Source organism: Ascaphus truei, chromosome 8 (assembly GCF_040206685.1).
Source record: "Ascaphus truei isolate aAscTru1 chromosome 8, aAscTru1.hap1, whole genome shotgun sequence".
Taxonomy (NCBI): domain Eukaryota; kingdom Metazoa; phylum Chordata; class Amphibia; order Anura; family Ascaphidae; genus Ascaphus; species Ascaphus truei.
Window position 1 is genome coordinate 71,392,300 of NC_134490.1, and position 27,948 is coordinate 71,420,247.

Here is a 27,948-nt window from a genome sequence, read left to right on the forward strand (position 1 = left end):
CCGCACACTGACACAGCATCACAGATATACATACTACAGAGATAACCGCACACTGACACAGCATCACAGATATACATACTACAGAGATAACCACACACTGACACAGCATCACAGATATACATACTACAGAGATAACCGCACACTGACACAGCATCACAGATATACATACTACAGAGATAACCGCACACTGACACAGCATCACAGATATACATACTACAGAGATAACCGCACACTGACACAGCATCACAGATATACATACTACAGAGATAACCGCACACTGACACAGCATCACAGATATACATACTACAGAGCTAACCGCACACTGACACAGCATCACAGATATACATACTACAGAGAAAACCGCACACTGACACAGCATCACAGATATACATACTACAGAGATAACCACACACTGACACAGCATCACAGATATACATACTACAGAGATAACCGCACACTGACACAGCATCACAGATATACATACTGTACTACAGAGCTAACCGCACACTGACACGGCATCACAGATATACATACTACAGAGATAACCACACACTGACACAGCATCACAGATATACATACTACAGAGATAACCACACACTGACACAGCATCACAGATATACATACTACAGAGATAACCACACACTGACACAGCATCACAGATATACATACTACAGAGATAACCACACACTGACACGGCATCACAGATATACATACTACAGAGATAACCACACACTGACACAGCATCACAGATATACATACTACAGAGATAACCGCACACTGACACAGCATCACAGATATACATACTGTACTACAGAGCTAACCACACACTGACACAGCATCACAGATATACATACTACAGAGATAACCGCACACTGACACAGCATCACAGATATACATACTACAGAGATAACCGCACACTGACACAGCATCACAGATATACATACTACAGAGATAACCGCACACTGACACAGCATCACAGATATACATACTACAGAGATAACCGCACACTGACACAGCATCACAGATATACGTACTACAGAACTAACCGCACACTGACACAGCATCACAGATATACATACTACAGAGCTAACCGCACACTGACACAGCATCACAGATATACATACTACAGAGATAACCGCACACTGACACAGCATCACAGATATACATACTACAGAGATAACCACACACTGACACAGCATCACAGATATACATACTACAGAGCTAACCACACACTGACACAGCATCACAGATATACATACTACAGAGCTAACCGCACACTGACACAGCATCACAGATATACATACTACAGAGCTAACCGCACACTGACACAGCATCACAGATATACATACTACAGAGATAACCACACACTGACACAGCATCACAGATATACATACTACAGAGCTAACCGCACACTGACACGGCATCACAGATATACGTACTACAGAACTAACCGCACACTGACACAGCATCACAGATATACATACTACAGAACTAACCGCACACTGACACAGCATCACAGATATACATACTACAGAGATAACCACACACTGACACAGCATCACAGATATACATACTACAGAGATAACCGCACACTGACACAGCATCACAGATATACATACTACAGAGATAACCGCACACTGACACAGCATCACAGATATACATACTACAGAGATAACCGCACACTGACACAGCATCACAGATATACATACTACAGAGATAACCGCACACTGACACAGCATCACAGATATACATACTACAGAGATAACCGCACACTGACACAGCATCACAGATATACATACTACAGAGATAACCGCACACTGACACAGCATCACAGATATACATACTACAGAGATAACCGCACACTGACACAGCATCACAGATATACATACTACAGAGATAACCGCACACTGACACAGCATCACAGATATACGTACTACAGAACTAACCGCACACTGACACAGCATCACAGATATACATACTACAGAGATAACCGCACACTGACACAGCATCACAGATATACATACTACAGAGATAACCGCACACTGACACAGCATCACAGATATACATACTACAGAGATAACCGCACACTGACACAGCATCACAGATATACATACTACAGAGATAACCACACACTGACACAGCATCACAGATATACATACTACAGAGCTAACCACACACTGACACAGCATCACAGATATACATACTACAGAGCTAACCGCACACTGACACAGCATCACAGATATACATACTACAGAGCTAACCGCACACTGACACAGCATCACAGATATACATACTACAGAGATAACCGCACACTGACACAGCATCACAGATATACATACTACAGAGATAACCGCACACTGACACAGCATCACAGAAATACATACTACAGAGATAACCGCACACTGACACAGCATCACAGATATACATACTACAGAGATAACCGCACACTGACACAGCATCACAGATATACATACTACAGAGATAACCGCACACTGACACAGCATCACAGAAATACATACTACAGAGATAACCGCACACTGACACAGCATCACAGATATACATACTACAGAGATAACCGCACACTGACACAGCATCACAGATATACATACTACAGAGATAACCGCACACTGACACAGCATCACAGATATACATACTACAGAGATAACCGCAAACTGACACAGCATCACAGATATACATACTACAGAGATAACCGCACACTGACACAGCATCACAGATATACATACTACAGAGATAACCGCACACTGACACAGCATCACAGATATACATACTACAGAGATAGCCGCACACTGACACAGCATCACAGATATACATACTACAGAGATAGCCGCACACTGACACAGCATCACAGATATACATACTACAGAGATAACCACACACTGACACAGCATCACAGATATACATACTACAGAGATAACCGCACACTGACACAGCATCACAGATATACATACTACAGAGATAACCGCACACTGACACAGCATCACAGATATACATACTACAGAGATAACCGCACACTGACACAGCATCACAGATATACATACTACAGAGATAACCGCACACTGACACAGCATCACAGATATACATACTACAGAGATAACCGCACACTGACACAGCATCACAGATATACATACTACAGAGATAACCGCACACTGACACAGCATCACTAATATACATACAACAGAGATAACCGCACACTGACACAGCATCACAGATATACATACTACAGAGATAACCGCACACTGACACAGCATCACAGAAATACATACTACAGAGATAACCACACACTGACACAGCATCACAGATATACATACTACAGAGATAACCGCACGCTGACACAGCATCACAGATATACATACTACAGAGATAACCGCACACTGACACAGCATCACAGATATACATACTACAGAGATAACCACACACTGACACAGCATCACAGATATACATACTACAGAGATAACCGCACACTGACACAGCATCACAGAAATACATACTACAGAGATAACCACACACTGACACAGCATCACAGATATACATACTACAGAGATAACCGCACGCTGACACAGCATCACAGATATACATACTACAGAGATAACCGCACACTGACACAGCATCACAGATATACATACTACAGAGATAACCGCACACTGACACAGCATCACAGATATACATACTACAGAGATAACCACACACTGACACAGCATCACTGATATACATACTACAGAGATAACCGCACACTGACACAGCATCACAGAAATACATACTACAGAGATAACCACACACTGACACAGCATCACAGATATACATACTACAGAGATAACCGCACACTGACACAGCATCACAGATATACATACTACAGAGATAACCGCACACTGAGATAGCATCACAGATATACATACTACAGAGATAACCGCACACTGACACAGCATCACAGATATACATACTACAGAGATAACCGCACACTGACACAGCATCACAGATATACATACTACAGAGATAACCGCACACTGACACAGCATCACAGATATACATACTACAGAGATAACCGCACACTGACACGGCATCACAGATATACATACTACAGAGATAACCGCACACTGACACGGCATCACAGATATACATACTACAGAGATAACCGCACACTGACACGGCATCACAGATATACATACTACAGAGATAACCGCACACTGACACGGCATCACAGATATACATACTACAGAGATAACCGCACACTGACACAGCATCACAGATATACATACTACAGAGATAACCGCACACTGACACAGAATCACAGATATACATACTACAGATAACCACACACTGACACAGCATCACAGATATACATACTACAGAGATAACCACACACTGACACAGCATCACAGATATACATACTACAGAGATAACCGCACACTGACACAGCATCACAGATATACATACTACAGAGATAACCACACACTGACACAGCATCACAGATATACATAGTACAAAGCTAACCACACACTGACACAGCATCACAGATATACATACTACAGAGATAACCGCACACTGACACAGCATCACAGATATACATACTACAGAGATAACCGCACACTGACACAGCATCACAGATATACATACTACAGAGATAGCCGCACACTGACACAGCATCACAGATATACATACTACAGAGATAGCCGCACACTGACACAGCATCACAGATATACATACTACAGAGATAACCACACACTGACACAGCATCACAGATATACATACTACAGAGATAACCGCACACTGACACAGCATCACAGATATACATACTACAGAGATAACCACACACTGACACAGCATCACAGATATACATACTACAGAGATAACCGCACACTGACACAGCATCACAGATATACATACTACAGAGATAACCGCACACTGACACAGCATCACAGATATACATACTACAGAGATAACCGCACACTGACACAGCATCACAGATATACATACTACAGAGATAACCGCACACTGACACAGCATCACAGATATACATACTACAGAGATAACCGCACACTGACACAGCATCACTAATATACATACTACAGAGATAACCGCACACTGACACAGCATCACAGAAATACATACTACAGAGATAACCACACACTGACACAGCATCACAGATATACATACTACAGAGATAACCGCACGCTGACACAGCATCACAGATATACATACTACAGAGATAACCGCACACTGACACAGCATCACAGATATACATACTACAGAGATAACCGCACACTGACACAGCATCACAGATATACATACTACAGAGATAACCGCACACTGACACAGCATCACAGAAATACATACTACAGAGATAACCGCACACTGACACAGCATCACAGATATACATACTACAGAGATAACCGCACACTGACACAGCATCACTGATATACATACTACAGAGATAACCGCACACTGACACAGCATCACAGAAATACATACTACAGAGATAACCACACACTGACACAGCATCACAGATATACATACTACAGAGATAACCGCACACTGACACAGCATCACAGATATACATACTACAGAGATAACCGCACACTGAGATAGCATCACAGATATACATACTACAGAGATAACCGCACACTGACACAGCATCACAGATATACATACTACAGAGATAACCGCACACTGACACAGCATCACAGATATACATACTACAGAGATAACCGCACACTGACACGGCATCACAGATATACATACTACAGAGATAACCGCACACTGACACGGCATCACAGATATACATACTACAGAGATAACCGCACACTGACACGGCATCACAGATATACATACTACAGAGATAACCGCACACTGACACGGCATCACAGATATACATACTACAGAGATAACCGCACACTGACACGGCATCACAGATATACATACTACAGAGATAACCGCACACTGACACAGCATCACAGATATACATACTACAGAGATAACCGCACACTGACACAGCATCACAGATATACATACTACAGAGCTAACCGCACACTGACACAGCATCACAGATATACATACTACAGAGCTAACCGCACACTGACACAGCATCACAGATATACATACTACAGAGATAACCACACACTGACACTGCATCACAGATATACATACTACAGAGATAACCACACACTGACACAGCATCACAGATATACATACTACAGAGATAACCACACACTGACACAGCATCACAGATATACATACTACAGAGATAACCGCACACTGACACAGCATCACAGATATACATACTACAGAGATAACCACACACTGACACAGCATCACAGATATACATACTACAGAGATAACCGCACACTGACACAGCATCACAGATATACATACTACAGAGATAACCACACACTGACACAGCATCACAGATATACATACTACAGAGATAACCGCACACTGACACAGCATCACAGATATACATACTACAGAGATAACCACACACTGACACAGCATCACAGATATACATACTACAGAGATAACCGCACACTGACACAGTATCACAGATATACATACTACAGAGATAACCGCACACTGACACAGTATCACAGATATACATACTACAGAGATAACCACACACTGACACTGCATTACAGATATACATACTACAGAGCTAACCGCACACTGACACAGTATCACAGATATACATACTACAGAGATAACCGCACACTGACACAGCATCACAGAAATACATACTACATAGATAACCACACCCAGGGCCGGCTTTGACAGGAGGCGTGAGAAGAGGGAATGCGGGGCCCCGAATGGCATGGTCGACTTGCCCCAAGGCCGGCCCTAATCTGTGTCTCTATATGCTGGGAGGGACAAGCTCAATATACTGTACCTTTGGTCCTTTTAGTCAATGAGAGGGACAGACTTACTGTCCCAAAGTGACTGTATTGTTATACGGAATCATATTAGCTATTTAATATTAACACAAGCACATTTAGAAGCTACCCAAATCATTAAGCAGAGCTTTCCAAAGGATCTCCGGAGCCTAACGCTGGTTAGAACTACAAGACAATATTTCATGTTTATTGCTCCACATGTTGCTATATTGATTTGCACAAAACATTGCAGGTCCCAGTGCAGGGCTATAGATATTACATGGTGTTGGCCGTAGCTCAATTTGTGTGTGGCTGACAAGACATAGTGTATATATAAGACATTATTTCTCACCCACAATAGAAATCACAGCAGTTGCAGAGTCTGGCACCACATCTGGGGGTAAACTGATGGAAATTGTTTCGGAGGAAAGATTACCTAAACAGAATGAGGGATACAGTCTGAAATATGCCTTCTCTGGTAACACATACTCCTTAACCCTTATGGGGTGTGCACTTTCATTATTTATGTGCCTATAGTGCTAGTAACAAAGTACTCAGAAGAGCTTACAATCTAATTTCTGGTGCCGCAGAAAGATAAAATGACAGCCATAGTCATGAGGCCTATTTACTAAGGTCTCCCGAATGCAATTCGGAGGTAAAGTCACCAAACGGCAACCGAGAAAGGAATACCATGGGACACGACTGGAGTTCTTCCTGTGATACATCTGTTGCAATTCTTCTGTGCTGGTTTTCACCTCGTTTTGCAACCAGGAGACTTTCATAAATAACTGTAAGAGACGTGTGCAGAGGTACGCAATGGAGACCGTTTAAAGTGAAACTAAAATTAGGCTTTATTGCGCCTGTCCCTTTAACACAGCAAAACATTCAAAATAAGCCAAAGAAAAAACTCAGCTTTGGAGGATATCTACACATGTAGTCCATTCCTCTCTAACTGGGTGGTTAGCTAAGCTAATTACCAGCCCAAATATAGATGTAGATCTATACAGATATATAACAGTCCCATAAGAAAGTCTTATCTGTAGCTTTAGGGGAAGCCTCTCTGCTCCCCTGGGTCCACACCCTTGTGTGCTATAGCAATATCAGGATCCAGGTTTAGAAATCTTGTCCCTTTTGTCTTGCTGTCACCCTGCAGCTCAAGACATCTGTTTGTTCCCCAGGTCAACCCAGTTGTGGACTTGGGAACTCTGGTCTGTCCTTCCTGGGTCAGCCTCCAATTGTGAGCTCAGGAATCCTCCTCCTCATTCTGGGAACAGGCTTTATCTATAGTTCTAATCAGCCAGGTGTGCAATTAACCAGCACACTGCTGGATGAGGCAAGTTTCTTAACAGGGATAAGTCCCTGTTACAATAACCCTGTCAATTTCCAATAGCGTTTTCTCACTTCCAAGACAATGCTGCAGTTTCCATTATGCTACCGATTGCTGTGAGCAGCAGGACTAACGTGGGGATTGAACCCATGACTTTCACATTGAATGCCGTATGGCTTACCACCAGCTTGTCCGACGTTGGCCTTTATTCTGTAAGGTGTGATAGTGCTGATGCCATGCTATCGCTTGAAAAACCCCATTAATGTCTGTAGGACTTTTCATGCGATAGCACATCTGCGCTATCACACCTTACAGAATAAAGGTCATTGTATCCCTTTTCCACAATGTCCCAAGTGGATCACCATTAGATAGTTGCTCAATTGGAGCAATGTGTAAAAATGATACACAACGTACACTGCAGAAGCTACATGAATATTACATGACAGTGCACTGTAACAGTGTATTGTGGAAAACCCCATGGAGCTTTGTCCAGCCTTGAAGCATAGCTACTGTGCCATGTGATTAACCTCTAATATATCTCAAAGGATCGAGTAAGATAAAACCTATTCTTGTATTTTATGCTGTTGCATTGAATATTGTTGGTCTTGCTGACTTATATGTTGGTTTATTGAAAGTGTGTCTGGACCACACACTTGGAGATAGTACCCTCTATGACAGGGGTGGGCAAACTTTTTCGTTTTGCCACCCCCCTTACCTTGTCTCTGGAGTTTCTGAAGTCACGATGTCATGTGACCCCATGGCATCATTTGATGCCGCGTTGCCATGGTGACGCGTCACCAGAAACCACCTGAGACAAGGTAAGGGAACTTACAGAGGCCTTGCGTGCTCCCCCGGCATTTAATTGAAATGCTTTGGGGAAGAGCGCAGGGCCTCTGTAAGCACCGGAAATTTTGTGCTCCCCCACCCCCAGTTTGCGACCCCTGCTCTATGAGACAGTCTATTTGTGTCTGCTTTCTTGCATCCTATGTTATTAATTGCCTGGTGGAGCTGGCCATGGTGCTGAACAACCTGATTCTTGTGGAAACTTTTCAAAATTATTACTTTGACTGTAAAGAGTGTTACCTCCAGCACAAAGCAGGGAATTCTGGGATGTCTCAACAGGCATGCCCTCGGCCTGGTAAAAGAAAGGAAAGAGAGAATCAATATTACACTTTCTAACACTCATTAAAGAAGCAATTGAAGCTGGGGTTTTTTTGTTTTTTTTTCCAAATTCTCTTTTTTTGGACATTACAAAAATAATACATTGTATAGTACAGACAGGAATAGTTGCCTTTACATTGTTACAATACATTGTTGCTGTATTTGCAATTCTTATACATTGGTTTCAAACACTGACCCTTGTGTCTATCTTATACTGTACATGCTTAACTGTAATTTATTCCACATTTTTCTCTCCTACTAGTACTAAGGTTTCTCCTTTTGTCCTATTTTTCTTCTTCGCTGTTTTCCTTGTTATCCTTAAATACTATTACTGTAGGTTATTTTTTCTTGTTAATTAACTTTGAACTTAATACTTGTAACTTCAACTTGAGGGTTTATGTATCTTGGGGTTTTAGATTCCTGGCGTCTATGGGGCTTGCGGGCCTAAGCTTAGTGTCTTTTTTAAAAAGTGAAACTTCATTAGTGGGACCAAATCGCTGTTTCTGGAGACGGAGGCGAGTTATGGAAATGACGTCAGTGCTGGCAGATGAAGCAGTCAGCCACGCACTTGCCTCCATGCCCACCGTCCATCAGCGCACATGCGCAATAGCTGTTTGCTCTGCTCACATGCGCAGTCGGCAGCAGCGCTCATGTGCAGCAGCATCGCTCGCCGCAAATGCGCAGTAGACGTATAGATGTCTCTCTCGCCATCAGCGCACATGTGACAGAAGGGTCCCGGGCCTTTGCGCATGCACTGACGAATACTCCAGGCCGGTGCACATGAGCAGAGGCCTCTGGAGCTCAAACTGTGGGCTCGCACATGCACAGATGCGGCCATTGCTACAACCAAGCGCATGCGCAGAGCACAGAAGGGTCCCTGTCTGGCACACATGCACAGAGGCCTTTGGAGCTAGGCAGCGCATAGCGCATGGGCAGCACAGGAGAAGAGGGGATGGAGTTGAGACACCACACACACACAGTCACACACACACACTGTCACACATACACACATCCTGTCACACACACACGAGGAATTCAGATAGTGCAAATAGCTAATACAGGGGTTGTGTGCTAACCATGAAATTGTATTTTCATTTTTTAATTAAAAACCACCAACACAAATACAATTTCTGTGACAAAAGACCAAGAAGTTTCACTTAAAATGTGCATGCATGGCACACACACAATTTTTTTTTCTCTTTCTCTCCTTTTTTCACTTGTCTCTTTTCTCTTTTTAACCCATCTTCTCTGTATATATCTATTTTATACTCCTTTACTCTATCCTTTCCTCTTGATACCTCACTCATACTTTTTTTTTTAAATCTGGTCATCGAGGTCCAATTGAGTTAGTCTAATGTGTTTCTTAGTTCCTCCTGTTCTTGGCTTGGAATGGTATCCAGTCCCATTTAGTAATGTAATTCTCTGGCTGGGGAACGGGTATTATTTCAGGCGTAGATTTATCTATGATAATTAGTTTGAGAATTACAGACTTTACTAGTTCTACTCTGGAGCTATCCATTTTTTGATAATATTAGCCCTGGCTGCCAGTGAAATAATTTTCGTGGACCGGATTTCTTCTCTTTTATAGTTGAATTTCATTGTTCTATATTAGCAAATATCATGGGGACCGGGTGTTTATCCCATAAAATCCTCGTTTTTATTTGTAAATCTAGTGTAAAACCTGATCCCAGAATACTGAGATTTTATGCTTTGGGGAAGAACGTGGGGCACAATGTTTAAGGTCAGCCTCCTTAACCCCACATTTAGGGCATTTGGTAGTGTCTGTCCCTAGGTTTGTTTGCTGTCTGATGAATGGTATATAAGCTCTGGGTGCTATTGTAAATTGCATCTCCCACCAGTTTTCTGAGGTTATAAGTTTACATACTCTAATATAACATAGTATAATTTCCTCCATTGGTTGAATTTCCTGGAAATCCTGTTGCCAGGATTTAAGAGCGTTTCTATTGTTTTTCTCCATCTCATAGTCTCTGATTGGTTTGTATAAATCTGCTAGGGAGTATTTGCTTTCCTTATACCTGTTGAAAAAAAATCATCAAATATGCTATTTTTCAGGAAGTGTATTTTGAAATCTTTAAGTCTTTTGTAATAACCCATCAATTGGATATATAAATATGATGTATGAATAGCTTGGAAATCATATTCTGTATTACTTCCTGAATAGACATGAGTTCTTGTGTCTCTTTGTTTATAACATGGTCTATGATTCTGATCCCTTTTTCCCCCCCCAGGAGCGAAATATCTTTTGGCAGTCTCCTGGGGGGAATCTATAATTACCCTGCATCGGTAAGTATCTGGATGCAGAATAGGAGAGGCCAATTTTTTTCTCACCACCCTGCAGGTCACAATAGTATTCCATATGAGTATGTTTGTTTTGAGTTCTGTTGGTATTTCACACCACTCTAGATGTATCAGATCTCCTAGCGAGAATCGTTTGGTAAGTTGCGATTCTAATTCGCCCTTCTAGTCCACTGATCTTCCAGATACTTGCACTAGCAGATGCTGCTGCCCCGCGGGCTCTGCACACTGACCTTTACTAGAATGGTTCTGATCAGCGTGTCTGAGGCTCCATCCTCCGGCACTGCCGTCTTCTCTCCTCCACACCGCACTTCCGTCTTTATGGCTTCTGTGCTTATCACAATCTGCACGGTACCTTAACCAAGCAAACAGCTCTTCTACCAAGACATTCACTACATACAATGTATGTCTGGGTGTTATATGAGGGGCAATCATTATATAGAGAAGAATGCATTATCGGGGTGCTATATGAGGGGCAGTCATTATATAGAAAATAATGCATTGTCTGGGTGTTAAATGAGGGGCAGTCATTATATTGAGTGAGAAATGCATTGTCTGGGTGTTATACCAGTGTCAGAATACACTTGAATGCGGTCTAGGACATTTGGTCGTGGATGTTTTGCAGCGATCAAATGACTGCTGGTGCTTCACCGTGACTCACCCCGGCACCGGGACCTGCCGCCACGCCGCTAAGGTCTTTAAGCTTAACCCTTACCTGCAAACCCCAAACTCTAACCGCTTATACCCCTTACATTAACCCCCTACCCTAACCTAAAACTTAATTAGGTGGCGGTGGTTCCAGTGGGGGCTCGGCTGCGGCGGAGGGTCATTTGGTCATCGCAAAATGACTGTGATCAAATGTCCCATTCCATTTGAATGAGCCGTAATAGGCTATATTTATTATGCAGTGTTTGGTGTCTTATGGGATAGCACTGCTTAGTCAATATGGCCCTAAGTTGTATAACAGAGCAGATAGTTACCCAGCTGAAGAGCTCTGACGTCCCAGGTGAACACTTTACTTTCATCAGCAAACAAACACTGAGTGTAGCTACAATTGGAGCATTTTACCACCTGCATCTCCACAGAGTCCCAGAGTGTGACCTGAACCTGCATATGTGAGTCAAGAGGGACAGAGATGTAATCCGGACACAGGGACATATCGCACATAACACAGCCGGTGTTAATGAAAAGCTGTTAGGAGTCTGACAAGCAAATCAGTCTGTACAATAATGTTTTGAAGAATCGACAGACATGAATTGAGCCACAATCAGTTTAAAGCCTGCCCCATCTCTCCAACACCAGCCAGTGCCCAAACTCCAGGTGCAAATGAGCAGACTTGGCTTTCTCACTTTGCATGGTGTTCCCTTAATTAACATGTATCCTGCTGCATTAAGCAAGTATATGCAAAGGAAGTACAGATACGCCTGTCTACTCCAATACATCTGTTCCCTCCTTTTTAGACTTACTGTATCAGCTTACGCTTGCTGGCTCTGCATTTTGTAGGTGAAAGCAGAATATAGTAACTATTTGTTGCTCTAATAAGATTAATAATCATTATGAGGTGACATGTTACATTCTCTGAACTATCAAACCGTGTATGTCTTCTGCACAAGGCTACAAAGTGCTGACCCGTTCCCCTCACTTACCATCATGTTTACGCTTTGGTAGTTGAAGACAGAGGCTTTGAGAGTGAATGACTCCCCTCTGACAATTGAATATGGGAGGATCAACTCCACGAAGAACGGCTGGAAGGCTCGTAGGGAAGCTGTGGGGGAGAGACCCAGTCCCACATCCCCCATACAGAACATCATGGCTTTCCACTCTGTGATGGTATCTGGGATCTTCATCTCTAGAGCAGCCTGCCCAGAAGTCCTAAGCAGGGACATGTTGCAAACACAGTTAGCAAACATCCCAGTTGCAGCATCACTCTAAGAATTAATCTACTGTATCACAATTTGTCATCGTGCCAACATTTTACTGTGGGGCATGGAGTGTGAGTCTATACATCAATACAAAAGGGGGGCAATTCTGGAAGAAAAGCTTTCTCTCCTACTGTATGTATAAAAAATTCTAATTTCTTTTAATGGGTTTTTTCATTAATAAATTTGGAACAACGTTTGCCCCAGAACGGCACCAGTTTACTGTAATACATAGACCCAAATGACTCTTGCATCACTCTCTTAACCAAACCAGTTATAGATAGCTTTTTTTCTGTGACCCCAGGGATGATGAGACGGGCTAAATCTGTATGAGGAGGTTCTGTTATAATTCCCACTTGATGCAGGTTACCAACCCCACAGGCACCAGGTCCCAGATCCAAGTCTCTGGGAAGTTTTTCCGTATTTTCTTCGAGACCTCTGCAAGAGTGGCAGTGACATGAGGCAATGAGTTGTAGGGTTCATCCACCATCAAGGAAGACTGAGTGTCAAAATCACTGTCCCTACCTGGAAGAGATTAAATATTAGCAAGTCAGACAGAGGCAGTAGGGACTAGTGACCCATGAGTCCCTCTCAGAGTGGTCAATAAAGTCTGTCCATTCCACCAGAGGGTGACAGAGGAACACTTACAGTTGTCCCCTATACAGTATCTTACTAGCTTCATCCACACGGTAACAGACTGACTTAAGGGACTGACACAAGGAACACGTGGATAATCAAGTCTGTCCCTCCCACCACAGGGTGACAAAGTGACATGGATGCAAGATATTCTATATCAGCTGAAGTGGCTGATCAGGCTGTTTTTGGGCAAATTTCCCTATTGACTTCAGTGGGGAATTGTGTTTGAGAATGGCGAGATTGGCAGTCCTTACTGCACACAGTACCACACTGCCCCCCCCTTCTCTCTCCCTGTCTCTCCCCCCACCCCCCACTCCCCTTACAAAGACAAGAAGGGGCCTTTTACCAATATATTTGTTGTATCCAAATTCGGACAATGCAGCAACTGGGGGGTGAAACTGACATTTCTGCACCTTCTTCACGAGGGTGTTTGTAAGAATTTTTAATCCCATCCGCTGAGAAAGAGAGGGAAAGATCGGATTAACTACAGTACAGGAGCCTTGGTGTTGGGAGACAGCAACATTCATATAAATATGCACACACAGACAGCTACTTCTACACTCAAACACACGTATACACAATGTATATACACAAGTGAAAGAGTATCACTTTACAAGTTACTGTATCATTATTATTTAAAACAAATAATTTTAAAGGTACAAATTCTGATGAAAATGCAACAGTGAGACTGAAATGTTCATTTTTTTCTCGTCCTGTATATTGAATATAGTGAATATAGGTAAAAACCAGTCCCACATCCGGTGCATCCAAAACCTAGCAGCAGACTTCTATGTATGTAAAGGAGGCTGTTGCTGAAAAAGATATATGTAGGAATCCTAAAATGATGAGTGGATCTGTTGGAGACCAGCATCTGTTGTGCCCATATATGTGTGGATATATGATGTGATATCTGAACAACAAACAGGAGAGATGGGGGGGGGGGGGGGGGAAGGTGACGTGGAGCCCACCGCAAGTGAATTCTCTGTACTAACTTCACAACATCTTCCCGAGGGTGCGACCACAAGAATAAATATCCCTCTGGCTCAGTGCTAGAATACAAGTGTGTACAGGTAACACTCTCAGAATTGAAGTCCTGGTAAATAGTTCCTGATATGCGTGCTTCCTGCCGGCAACCGATGACAGGCGAAGAATCCCAAAAGAATGGTGATGCACATTAAAAGTGATAAAAATCTGGATGTGAAGCTCCGAGAATAAAAACAATTTATTGAGCTACATGAGAAAACATGTGTAGGTGCAGGTAAGTCCTCTGACGCGTTTATGTATGTGCTTTATCATTGATATTCTCGGAGCTTCATGTGCAGCTTTTTCTCACTTTTGCTGTGCATCGACATTCTTTTGTATTCTTCTTCTGTACATTGAATAGTTTTTTCTAATTGGGTGTTGATTACAGAGGTAAATAGTAGTTGAAAAAGAACAGTTGATAAAAAAGACACGTCCATCGAGTTCAACTTTCTGCTATGTTTAGACAGGCTGAGATACCCATGCTACATTTCACTATTACGTCTCACAAAGGGAAAGAACAATGTTCACAAACTCAATGAAATGTTAATCAGATAGCTTCAGTGATCAATACTCTTCCTGCTTTATTCGGAACAATCAGATCTCTTCCTGATTAATATCTTGCCTGTGTTATTCTGATCAGATCTCTCTCTGGATCTATACTATAGACTATATTATTCTGATTCCGGACGCACCTTGATGAGTGTGAAGACATCAGGGGAGCTGGGAGGCACCCAGTTCCGGAACTGGTGACCGATGTATGGACTCCAGCAGCGAGGCTCTACCTCCTGAACTTCATATGGATAACCGTACTGATTCCTCCATGTAATCAAACTGTACAGCTGGAATACAAGGTGTTGAGGAGGGGGTGGGAGGTAGGTCAGTCCTAGAGGGACCTGGGTGTCCAATCATGATCCTTCCAGGCATAGAGGAGACAGGCTGTATGTCTTTGGGCCTTAAACCTTTCCATTCTTGGAGGTACCTGGCTGTATATTTTTGCACCTATTAGCTTAGCCATCAATCCCAGACAATTTACATTATATCCTTATCCTGTACATTCTAATAAGAGACTCTGTGCTTTAAAACGCTGCTCAAGCTAACTTAACCACATGTCCTTCAGTGGTGCCAGGTGTAAATCCTTATTTCTATCTCATGAATGATCTATTCCTAAAATCTTCACATCCCCTGCCTATTACTAGAGATGATGGTCTCTATATTTCTGCACACGCTCCCTTGGCCTGTCAGTCCCAGAGGTGCCAGGCTCTGTATCCTGGAGTCATCCAATTCATGACCTTAGTCTAGCAGCTGTTGTTTTCTTACCTGCCCTCCTTTCTAGAAGTAATAACTATTGAATCCCATTGATGGGAACATTTAGTCCTACAGGTGCCAGTATCTGTATTACACACCTCTTCTCTTAAATGCCTAGTTCTTATGTATCCACTGAGCTATCCAGCCCTAGAGGAACCTGTAACCCATTGAGGTTGTCCTCTACCTGTAGGATGACATGGAGACAGAACAAAAAACCTATGGGCCACTACGGTATCTCAGTCCCTCATAGCACAGTCTGACAAATTGACACAGACACTAAGAACTTACAGTATGGTCAATCAAGTCTGTCAAATCCACCAAAAGTAGGCTCTGTCTCTATATACACAGGGTGACACACATACATAAGGGACTACAGTAGGACTAGAGGTGACAGGATGTCCCTGAAGTGTCAGACTCACAGTGTCACTGGAGAGCTCAGCTTCGGGTCTCATGAAGTAAACACTCTCATCTACAGCTCTGAGAGCACAGAGAGACCCCGGTGATGCACGGACATCAAGAGAGACTTTCGATCCTGGAAGACCCTCACGCTTCGAAAAGTCCAAAGTCACCTGGAATTACAGAGGGAAATTTACTGGCACAATAGGGTACAGAGAACCACTGCTTTTATATTTACTTTAAAATTGGGCGTGTCTTAACAGAAGTTTCCCATTTCTGTTCTTAGATAATACATACATCCTAAACCTTTTAACATGGGCTGCATAGGGATATACCTTCTTACTGAATGGAGTCAGGCCTTGCTGAAATCATAGACAATAACACTACATTTTAATAGCACTTCAATCAAAAGGGAGAGTTTATAAACAGAGGGCAATAGGAAGTAATAGAGACAAACACACATTTATAAAGAGAGAGAGTTAGAGAAAGAGTGGGAGGGAGTGAGTAAAGGATGGTGACCTAAAAAGGGAGAGGTGACAGTCAGTGTGAGAGACAGACAGAGAGACACCTCCTTCTCTCACATTGTTATTGAAGCACTTGTTGACAGGGAACTGCTCTGTATCCGCTGATATTCGCCCACTACTCAGTATCGTGTACACCAGAACATGTGCCATGGGGGCGATGTCAGCAGTGACCAGGAGAGGGAGCTTCAGGGTGTCCATCATCACTGTCCAGAGAGAGACTCCAAGCAGTTATTATAATAACAAGACCCGACTTAGACCATAGAGAAGCACAGGGCTCATCTGTGAGTCTGATATAAAGTGGAACAAACGATTAGGGAGGATGAGCCCCCCCAATCAAACTGACGTATGCTGCAGAGTATAAATCCAGAAATATGAAGTGCATGTACTTAATGCATACAGCTCCGGACAGCAGGGAGTTAGTTGGTAAGTGTATATCACAAAGTCAGCATGACTTGACCCCTGTGCGTGATGTCACACACAGAGGAAGGCGTGATGTCACGTCCGGTTCGGGTCTCTACTTAAGGTATGTGTGTTAAGTAGATAGCACTCTTTGACAAAGCCCCATAGGGGAGAAACGCGTTAGAGCGCACAGGGGACTTATTCCCCTCTTTTATTCTATTTTTTGCTCATGGATTAATAAAGGCAGTTTTGTTTAGCACAGTCCAGCCTCTATACTTCTTTGCTCGCAGTGCCCGCTGATTCTCTTTCCCCGCAGAGAGGTTTTTTCGTCTGATATAAAGTGGGTGGAGAAATGTCAGAAAAATATATCTAACAATTTATCTCTTTTTTTTATATATTCACCTAGCTGTCACTCCTCCTAATCGCTATTCTCCTCATGTCTCTGTATGAGTTCCTTTGACTTTTGCTCTAGTTTCATATCTCTTGCCTTATCTCTATACAGCATGTACGATCAGTGTCTTCTGCATATTGTCGGTATATCGTACCTGAGTTCCTGCTGATATTAATACCCAGCTGTCCATTCCGCACAATGTTGCCTCTTGACATGACCTTAAAAACAAGATATCCCATGATAGGAGAGTTTATGCATGGAACATCCTTCCAGCAGAGGTGATGAATGCAAGCAGAGTATATGACTTAAATACAAACCATTCTTTATGAACCAGCTGTTTACCCAGTACAGTTTTCTATACAGAATTAATTATACTGTACCACATAGTGAAATTCTAGATAGTCTCTTCCATCAATTAGCTCGCTTCCTCGTATTATGTAATCGATCTCTAGCTGGTACTCCTGGTCACAAGATAGGGGCTGGTCATTTGGCTGTATCTTTAGGAAGCTGTTGGTAATGGAGTTAAATGGTTGCAGACTTCGGTGTGCATCCGGGAAGTAGGGGTTCAGTTCACCGTAGATAAATTCCATATTCTCCTTCTGATAGGAGGCCTGAAAACAGAGGTACAACCAAAAGTGGGAGTTTAGGAGGAATCCAATTTATCCAAGAGAGAAGCACAAGTCACCCATATAAGTGAATTTAACCATGTGCCATTTCAGGTTTTCAGTAACACACACAGAAGATACCAAATTAAACCGGCTAACAAGTCTTTCACCCACCTCAAGATGAGACAGTGACACAGAGACAGAAGGTACCTTAGACACACTGTGACACTGTAGCTGTCCCTTGCCAAACAAGTTGGAACCAATGCATATACCCTTTTCAACTCTACTCTAGGTAACATAGTGATACATAATTGGAATAGATACATGACTTTTCTATTCTGTCTCCGCTTCCACAAAGTTCTATTCTTTCCTTTTTTAATATGTTACTAACATTGTGACCTAGACACAAAGGGGCCCGTGCTATAAGCGTTCATAAGCCACTTATCAGCCAAAATGCCTGCTGCTATTCAGTAAGCCTCAATAAGTGGGCGATAAAAGAATAAATCGCCACATTTTTGAGCCTTCCGATAAAAAATCACGAGTGAGCGGCGATAAGCCACTTATCGGCAGGTTCTGAAATTCGAGCAATTCTAGTAGTCGTAATTAGCTTATCGAGGCTAATCACGGCTCTAGTATGGCGAGTTTCTCCCACAATCCTCACGCCATGAAAAGTTGGCGTGAGGCTGGTGAAAAGCTGCTGAGAGGCGGCGAGACAGGACTTAGAAAAAAATTCTTTTTTTTCTGCATCGGATCGATGCCGGGAGTCTCCGGAGCTGATATCCATTAATATCAGCACCGGAGACCCCCGGTATAAATCCCATGCAATAAAAATGCATTTACAGGCAACTTCATTGCATTAGCGGCTAACCGCTAAGGCAATGAAGGGGTTAACCCCTCCGGCTACCCGCCAAGGGCCAAATACCCCCTTCACCCACCTCCGCTACCCACAATAAACACTAATACAAACCTCCTCTACCCCCACATGATTGATTCCAGTGGCCCGGGGGGTCCTCAGGTGGTCCCCGCGGTGTCTGTGGGTCCTCGGGTGGTCCCCGCTGGCCTGTGGCACCAATCCTTGGCAATTTTGTTTTAAAAAATAAATACACTCCCCTTACCCCCCTTTCCCCCAACACATACAGTACAGTAATGGGCAAAATAACTATTATCCAGATATGGATAATAGTGCATTGGCCCATTATAAAATCAAACATTAGCCAGCCAGCATAAATAAAGTAAATAAAACTTTCTACTTACCCCTGCCATCATGAAGGCTGTCCTCGTCAGCATACAGGTCCATGTCAAGGTCCATGTCCTTCGATGCCAGCAAGAAAACATGAAAAAATACAATCTAATGGCCCCTAACCCCTTAATCACCTTAGCCGTTAATAATATTAACCCACCCAGGAGGTCTAACCACCCACCCCACGACCACTAAACCCAACCTGCACCCATGGATTGGCATAGTGGTACATCATACCCATATAATATGGGCATGATAAGCCACTATAGTAGCCAATGGTCACCCTAATCAAAAAGCATGAAGGCCAAAATACACAATAATAAAGTATATACACAAGCACCTAAATACCCCAACAATAAAAGAACTAAAAAGTCTAATAGTAAGCCACATCAATAACATCTATCTATCTCCAAAACAGCACAATAATAACAAATCTGTTATTCCAAAACATAATAATACAATTCAATAAACACCTAGCCAAGCAAACTATTTAAGAAATAAAACCACTAGCGAAACAAGCAATTCAATACATAAAGGCATTAACCAACAAATCAATTAATTAATTTAAACCGCTAGCCAACAAATCAATTAATTAATAAAACCACTAGCCAACAAATCAATTAATTAATTTAAACCACTAGCCAACAAATCAATTCATTAATTTAAACCACTAGCCAACAAATCAATTAATTAATAAAACCACTAGCCAACACATCAATTAAAACCAGTAGCCAACAAAAGAAATAATTAATTAATGTCGGCACCCCATAATGGGTCCTGTATCTCTGGAAGCAGGGAGTCCCCGGACCTCAAATCAACACAGTTCTGCTCACGAGACCCCCTGCTCATCTACACTAGTATTACATTTTTTATTAAAAAACATTAATTTCGGGCGAGATATGCACAGGGAGAGGCGGCTCTCTCTGATCAGCTCTCTCTGCAGCAGAAAGAAATCACCAGATAAGGCCTTTTCAGAGGGGCGATCATCACGCCGCCGGCTACTCGCCCGTTTTGGGAATTTCGCGAGTCTTTCTGATACCGTGATAGCAACACTCACAAAAACTGGCGATTATATGGCCCGGCGAATTTTTTATGAAGGCTTATAGCATAGGCCCCAGAGGATCTATGGTCCCTCAACTGAACATGTGTGACTATGTCTGTCCATCCCTCTCCAAGGTGGATACTACTATCTTACTATACTAGTAATAACCATTTGCCTGCTCTTCTCTCATTGTGTAGCTCTGCATGTGTAGGGGGACCTTCAGAACGTTCAGACACCACTCACAGTCAGAATGACCATTTTTCCATTCCAAATCTTGGTATCCAAGGTAAAGGATGCCTTCCCATTCTCATCCGTTTCATATACCCGCTCAGTGGTCACCCTGTTGTACTCCTCCGTGAGGTACACTCTTTTTGATTTCATGGGGGATCCATCAGCGCTCACCAACTTTACCTGTTTGTTGTAGGAAATAAGAGAATCACACTCATGACAAATAAACAAATGTATCAAATGTAGCCATTTGAACATTTTATGAAGTTTAAAAATGTTTTATGACTGTGTAAAACTATTTCTAACCAGAGTAGGATTTGTCAACTTAAACCCAGATCCACAAAGGGTGCATTCACTTGAATGGGAGTAAAGGCGTACTAAAGCTTTGCTCCCTTCTGCGGATGTGGGTCTTAGGGCCTCATGCAGTAAGCCCCGATAAGGCGTTTATCGGCATTTTTTCCCTTCCAGATTCAGTAAGCCCCGATAAGTGGGAATTATCGGCAACTTTTCTTCCGAAAAAAATTTTTTCGCCACCCGGCTGCCGATAAGTAACTTATCGGGACTTTTTTAACCCGCCTGAATTCAGTAAGCCCCGATCAGCTTTTCGGTGCTGATCGGCAGGCCAGATTGGAGATTTTATGGCCAATCCAGCCCGCCAACTAAAGTTGGCAACTTGCTGAAGGAGAAGCATCGGCAAGGGCGACACTTAGAAAAAATCAGCCCTTTTTCCTGCCTGTGATTGATGCCGGGGGTCTCCGGAGCTGATACCCGCACCGGAGCCCCCCGGCATGCATCCGAGGCAGGAAAAAGGCATTTAAAAGCCACTTCATTACCTTAGCGGCTAACCGCTAAGGCAATGAAGGGGTTAACCCACCGTGCCAGCGTTATTGTGGGTAGCGGGGATGGGTGAGGGGGGTATTTGGCCCTGGGTGTGAGTTTAGGACTTGCGGGGGGGTTGCGGGGGCACTTAACCCCTTCACGACCGTAGCAGTTAATACCGCTACGGTCCTGAAGGGGTTAAGGCCTCCCGCTACCCACCCGCAAGCCCTAAACTACCACCGTTGGGGCTAATACCCCTTTCACCCACCCCCACTAGCCACAATATTAAAAAAATACACACCCCAGCCCCACAATAACTAAATAAATAAATAATTAAAGAAATATATATATATATATATATATATATATATATATATATAAATATATATATATATATATATATATATATATATATATATATATATATAAACCCAACAACACCTATACCCCCCTAACATACTGTATAGTAATGTGCACAATGACTATTATCCACAAAAGGATAATAGTGCAGTTGTCCATTTACAATACATACACACCAATAAAGACATTAAATACATGTAGCACTCACCCATGTACGGCTGCCACGATGAAGGCCATCCTCATCTTCATCCTGCCCATGCCCCATCCGCTTCTGCAAAACAGACACAATAATTAAAACATTCTATGTAATGTCCCCTAACCCCTTAATCACCATAACGGTTATTAACCGCTACAGTCATTAAGTGGTTAACCCACCATCACCCACATACCCTCTCCCACTAACCCCCCCAACCCTGAGGCCCAACCACCCTCACCCACTATCCACAGGGGAGTACTACCAAATACCCTTGGGGCCTATACCCCCTCCCCCAGCACATACAGTACAATAATGAGCCAAATAAATATTATCCACATAGGTATAATACATTATTTGGCCATTATTAAACACCTTCAATACGGTAATAAAGTGATTTAAATTGTACTAACCTCATCAATAAGAAGTCTCCATCGCCAGCATAATCCTTGGTGTCCGTTGCCAAAATAATAACTAGCCAAAACATTTGAATACCAGTAACATAACACTGAACCCCTTAATCACCTTATCGGGTACTAACCTGAAAGGTAATTAAGGGGTGAAGCCATCCTGCAATGCCAACAACACTTATGCATAACATCCTCAATGATTTAAAAACCAATTGCCTAACCAAATCACATTTAATCATTCAATATGAAGGCTCACATGCCTCTTAAAACATTGCATTTACAGTGTATACATGTAGCATAACATGTAAACTACATGTACACGCTGCAAATCAATGTTAACAATACAATAATCCCACTCAAATCGCCATACATCACAAGAAGTATATTATTTAATCCAATTAACTCACCATCAATGAATTAACACACATCAATTACATCCCTAAACAATTAAAATACCATCCATACCAATTACACAATGAACTAAAGCTATCGTAACAGAGAACCACTTCAAAACATAGAAAAAAGTACACCAACAATTACAATATACTAAAGCAAGGCTTTCCATAACCTACTGTACGGCCTAGAAGCCCAAAACTTACATCTCTCTAATAATAAAATACATTTACCACACATCTATGCATAGCCACAATGATTAACAATACAGAATATCAAGCTTTAACAACAGTATCATTTATTACCCTGTATATATATATGTAGACATACATACATACATACATACAGTGGCAACAAATGATATGCATTTTAAAAAATGAACACATGAAAAAGCAACAAAAAACACAGTTACATTCAATACATTTCTTTCTTAAACTTACCATTACTTGCCCCCACCGACTCCCGTTGATCAGCTTACTCACGAACCAATCCACGACACCATCCACGACACCATCCACGAAACAATCCAGGAACAGGAAACCATGAAATAAAAAAACATTAAAAATTAAACATTAAAATAATACAACATGACAATCAAGGGTTGTTCTAGTTTTAATCCATGTGAATCTGTATTAAAATACCTTGTTCCGGGGTCTTCTTGGCGTCCGGTGCCACGCCCAGGTCTTCAATCTTCAGGAGGAGGTCCTTCCTCCTCGGCGTCTGTCTTCAAAATGAGACGCCATAGGCTTTTAAAGGCCTATGACGTCACATTTGTCGTCATATGGTTCCCACGGCCCTGATTGGGCAGTGAAAACCATGTGTTTTGGCCGATGTAAAAAAAATTGATGACGTCACTTAAAGGCAATGACAGCACAGCCAATCAGAATGGCTTTGCTGCAATTGCCTTTAAGAAAACGTCATGAAAAGACACATGGCCGGACTCACATGGTACGGCAGCCAATCAGAGCGTGGGAACTCCATCCCTACTCTGATTGGCTGCCGTACCATGTGAGTCCGGCCATGTGTCTTTTCATGACGTTTTCTTAAAGGCAATAGCAGCAAAGCCATTCTGATTGGCTGTGCTGTCATTGCCTTTAAGTGACGTCATCAATTTTTTTTACATCGGCCAAAACACATGGTTTTCACGGCCCAATCAGGGCCGTGGGAACCATATGACGACAAATGTGACGTCATAGGCCTTTAAAAGCCTATGGCGTCTCATTTTGAAGACAGACGCCGAGGAGGAAGGACCTCCTCCTGAAGATTGAAGACCTGGGCGTGGCACCGGACGCCAAGAAGACCCCGGAACAAGGTATTTTAATACAGATTCACATGGATTAAAACTAGAACAACCCTTGATTGTCATGTTGTATTATTTTAATGTTTCATTTTTAACGTTTTTTTATTTCATGGTTTCCTGTTCCTGGATTGTTTCGTGGATGGTGTCGTGGATGGTGTCGTGGATGGTGTCGTGGATGGTGTCGTGGATTGGCTCGTGAGTAAGCTGATCAACGGGAGTCGGTGGGGGCAAGTAATTGTAAGTTTAAGAAAGAAATGTATTGAATGTAACTGTGTTTTTTGTTGCTTTTTCATGTGTTCATTTTTTAAAATGCATATCATTTGTTGCCACTGTATGTATGTATGTATGTATGTCTACATATATATATACAGGGTAATAAATGATACTGTTGTTAAAGCTTGATATTCTGTATTGTTAATCATTGTGGCTATGCATAGATGTGTGGTAAATGTATTTTATTATTAGAGAGATGTAAGTTTTGGGCTTCTAGGCCGTACAGTAGGTTATGGAAAGCCTTGCTTTAGTATATTGTTATTGTTGGTGTACTTTTTTCTATGTTTTGAAGTGGTTCTCTGTTACGATAGCTTTAGTTCATTGTGTAATTGGTATGGATGGTATTTTAATTGTTTAGGGATGTAATTGATGTGTGTTAATTCATTGATGGTGAGTTTATTGGATTAAATAATATACTTCTTGTGATGTATGGCGATTTGAGTGGGATTATTGTATTGTTAACATTGATTTGCAGCGTGTACATGTAGTTTACATGTTATGCTACATGTATACACTGTAAATGCAATGTTTTAAGAGGCATGTGAGCCTTCAGATTGAATGATTAAATGTGATTTGGTTAGGCAATTGGTTTTTAAATCATTGAGGATGTTATGCATAAGTGTTGTTGGCATTGCAGGATGGCTTCACCCCTTAATTACCTTTCAGGTTAGTACCCGATAAGGTGATTAAGGGGTTCAGTGTTATGTTACTGGTATTCAAATGTTTTGGCTATTTATTATTTTGGCAACGGACCCCAAGGATTATGCTGGCGATGGAGACTTCTTATTGATGAGGTTAGTACAATTTAAATCACTTTATTACCGTATTGAATGTGTTTAATAATGGCCAAATAATGTATTATACCTATGTGGATAATAATTATTTGGCTCATTATTGTACTGTATGTGCTGGGGGAGGGGGTATAGGCCCCAAGGGTATTTGGTAGTACTCCCCTGTGGATAGTGGGTGAGGGTGGTTGGGCCTCAGGGTTGGGGGGGTTAGTGGCAGAGGGTATGTGGGTGATGGTGGGTTAACCCCTTAATGACTGTAGCGGTTAATAACCGTTATGGTGATTAAGGGGTTAGGGGACATTACATAGAATGTTTTAATTATTGTGTCTGTTTTGCAGAAGCGGATGGGGCATGGGCAGGATGAAGATGAGGATGGCCTTCATCGTGGCAGCCGTACATGGGTGAGTGCTACATGTATTTAATGTCTTTATTGGTGTGTATGTATTGTAAATGGACAACTGCACTATTATCCTTTTGTGGATAATAGTACTGTTGCCCATTACTGTATTGTATGTTGTGCATTGCTGCTATGTTTATTGGGGGCATTTGTCCCCAATAAACATGCTACTATGCGTTAACCCCTTCATTGCCTTAGCGGCTATCCGCTGTGGTAATGAAGCAGCATTAATGTATTTTAATAATATTGTGCGGGAGCAGGAGGCCCCCTGAGCTGAAGCGCATTTATTTGTGGCTCAGAGACCCCCTGCTTCCCGAGTTACAGGCCCCGGTTTGGGCCATCGGTTACAGTGTGGACGCCATATTTGTTGCGGGAACGCTATAAACATGGCGGCGACACTGCCACCCGATGACACATACCGGGGCCTGTAACTCGGGAAGCAGGGGGTCCCTGCTCCACAAAGCAATGCGGTTCAGCTCAGGGAACCCCCTGCTCACTGTACAGTATTATTAAAAATACATTCATGCTACTTCATTACCGTAGCACATAGCCGCCAAGGTAAGGAACGAGTCTTTATTGATGTGTGTTTTTTACTGATAGTGTAGATATGCAGAGGGTCTCCGGAGCAGAACCGCATTGGTTTCAGCTCCGGGGACCCCGTGCTCCCCGAGATACAGGCCCCTTTTGGGATGCCGGTATCCCTCTGCTTTGTTTACAGGTCGCGGTCACGTGATCGGGACCTTAAAACGCAGAGGGATACCGGCACCTCATAAAGGGGCCTGTATGTCGGGAAGCACGGGGTCCCCGGAGCTGAAACCAACGCGCTTCAGCTCCGAAGACCCCCTGCACATGTCCACTATCAGTAAAAGTTGTTTTTAAATACTTTATTTGTTGCCGATGTTTGCGCTGAGAGAGCGGCTTGTCTCTCTCAGCTGCAAACATCTATCGGCAGAAAAGGCCTTATCGGGAGCCAGGCTGTATCGGCACAGGCTCATCGGCAGCTTTGCTTTCGCAGTGCTTCGGCAGGGATCGGAAGGATTCGGCCCTTACTGAATACTGCGAGGGCAAATCGCCCAAAAAAAGCCTTTTCACAATTCTTGCCGAAAATTTTGTATCGGGGCTTACTGCATGAGGCCCTTAGTCTGTAATCACGGCCTTTGGTTCATACAGTACTCACCACCCCTTTGTACTTGAGACCAGGCTTGTAATGAAAATCCGAGAATTCTGCTTCATCAAATGTCACCTTGGCTATCATAGCTGATATGCGGCAGCTGCTTGTAGCATTGATTTGTACCCCTGCACAGGAATAGCAGACACTAAGTGTGAGTGGTCAGTGTGAATATGGTTACAGGAGACATGGAATGGAAAGACTGAGTGGGTTTTAGGATTCTGAATGATAAGTATCTTTGGAGAGGACATTGCCAGCAAGAAACAAGCAAGAAGCCAAAGGGTTCTCTTTCTGGAGGTCACCTAAAGAGCAGTCCAGAAACCAGGTCATGAAAAGTACAGATACAGTATGCTACATATTTCTACAACACAGGGATGATGAGAAGTGGAAATGGGAATAGAATTAGCATGAGGCCACACTACTCAAAAGTGGGATAAGTCATAAATCGCTAACA

General features: G+C 42.6%; 1 protein-coding gene across 1 annotated transcript in view; it reads right to left on the reverse strand.

The window, feature by feature from the left end:
• LOC142501945 (alpha-2-macroglobulin-like protein 1) overlaps positions 1 to 27,948 on the reverse strand; it is a 56,126-nt gene that overhangs the window by 12,903 nt on the left and 15,275 nt on the right. The window contains exons 10-23 of the mRNA XM_075612571.1: positions 27,504 to 27,622; positions 21,406 to 21,573; positions 18,656 to 18,886; positions 18,430 to 18,493; positions 17,543 to 17,688; positions 16,985 to 17,134; positions 15,953 to 16,099; positions 14,584 to 14,692; positions 13,976 to 14,126; positions 13,329 to 13,554; positions 12,663 to 12,789; positions 11,916 to 12,037; positions 9,289 to 9,340; positions 7,231 to 7,314 (exon numbers count right to left, since the gene is read on the reverse strand). Of these exons, the coding sequence (XP_075468686.1) occupies positions 7,231 to 7,314; positions 9,289 to 9,340; positions 11,916 to 12,037; positions 12,663 to 12,789; positions 13,329 to 13,554; positions 13,976 to 14,126; positions 14,584 to 14,692; positions 15,953 to 16,099; positions 16,985 to 17,134; positions 17,543 to 17,688; positions 18,430 to 18,493; positions 18,656 to 18,886; positions 21,406 to 21,573; positions 27,504 to 27,622 (1,896 nt within the window). The remainder of the gene's footprint in view (positions 1 to 7,230; positions 7,315 to 9,288; positions 9,341 to 11,915; positions 12,038 to 12,662; positions 12,790 to 13,328; positions 13,555 to 13,975; positions 14,127 to 14,583; positions 14,693 to 15,952; positions 16,100 to 16,984; positions 17,135 to 17,542; positions 17,689 to 18,429; positions 18,494 to 18,655; positions 18,887 to 21,405; positions 21,574 to 27,503; positions 27,623 to 27,948) is intronic.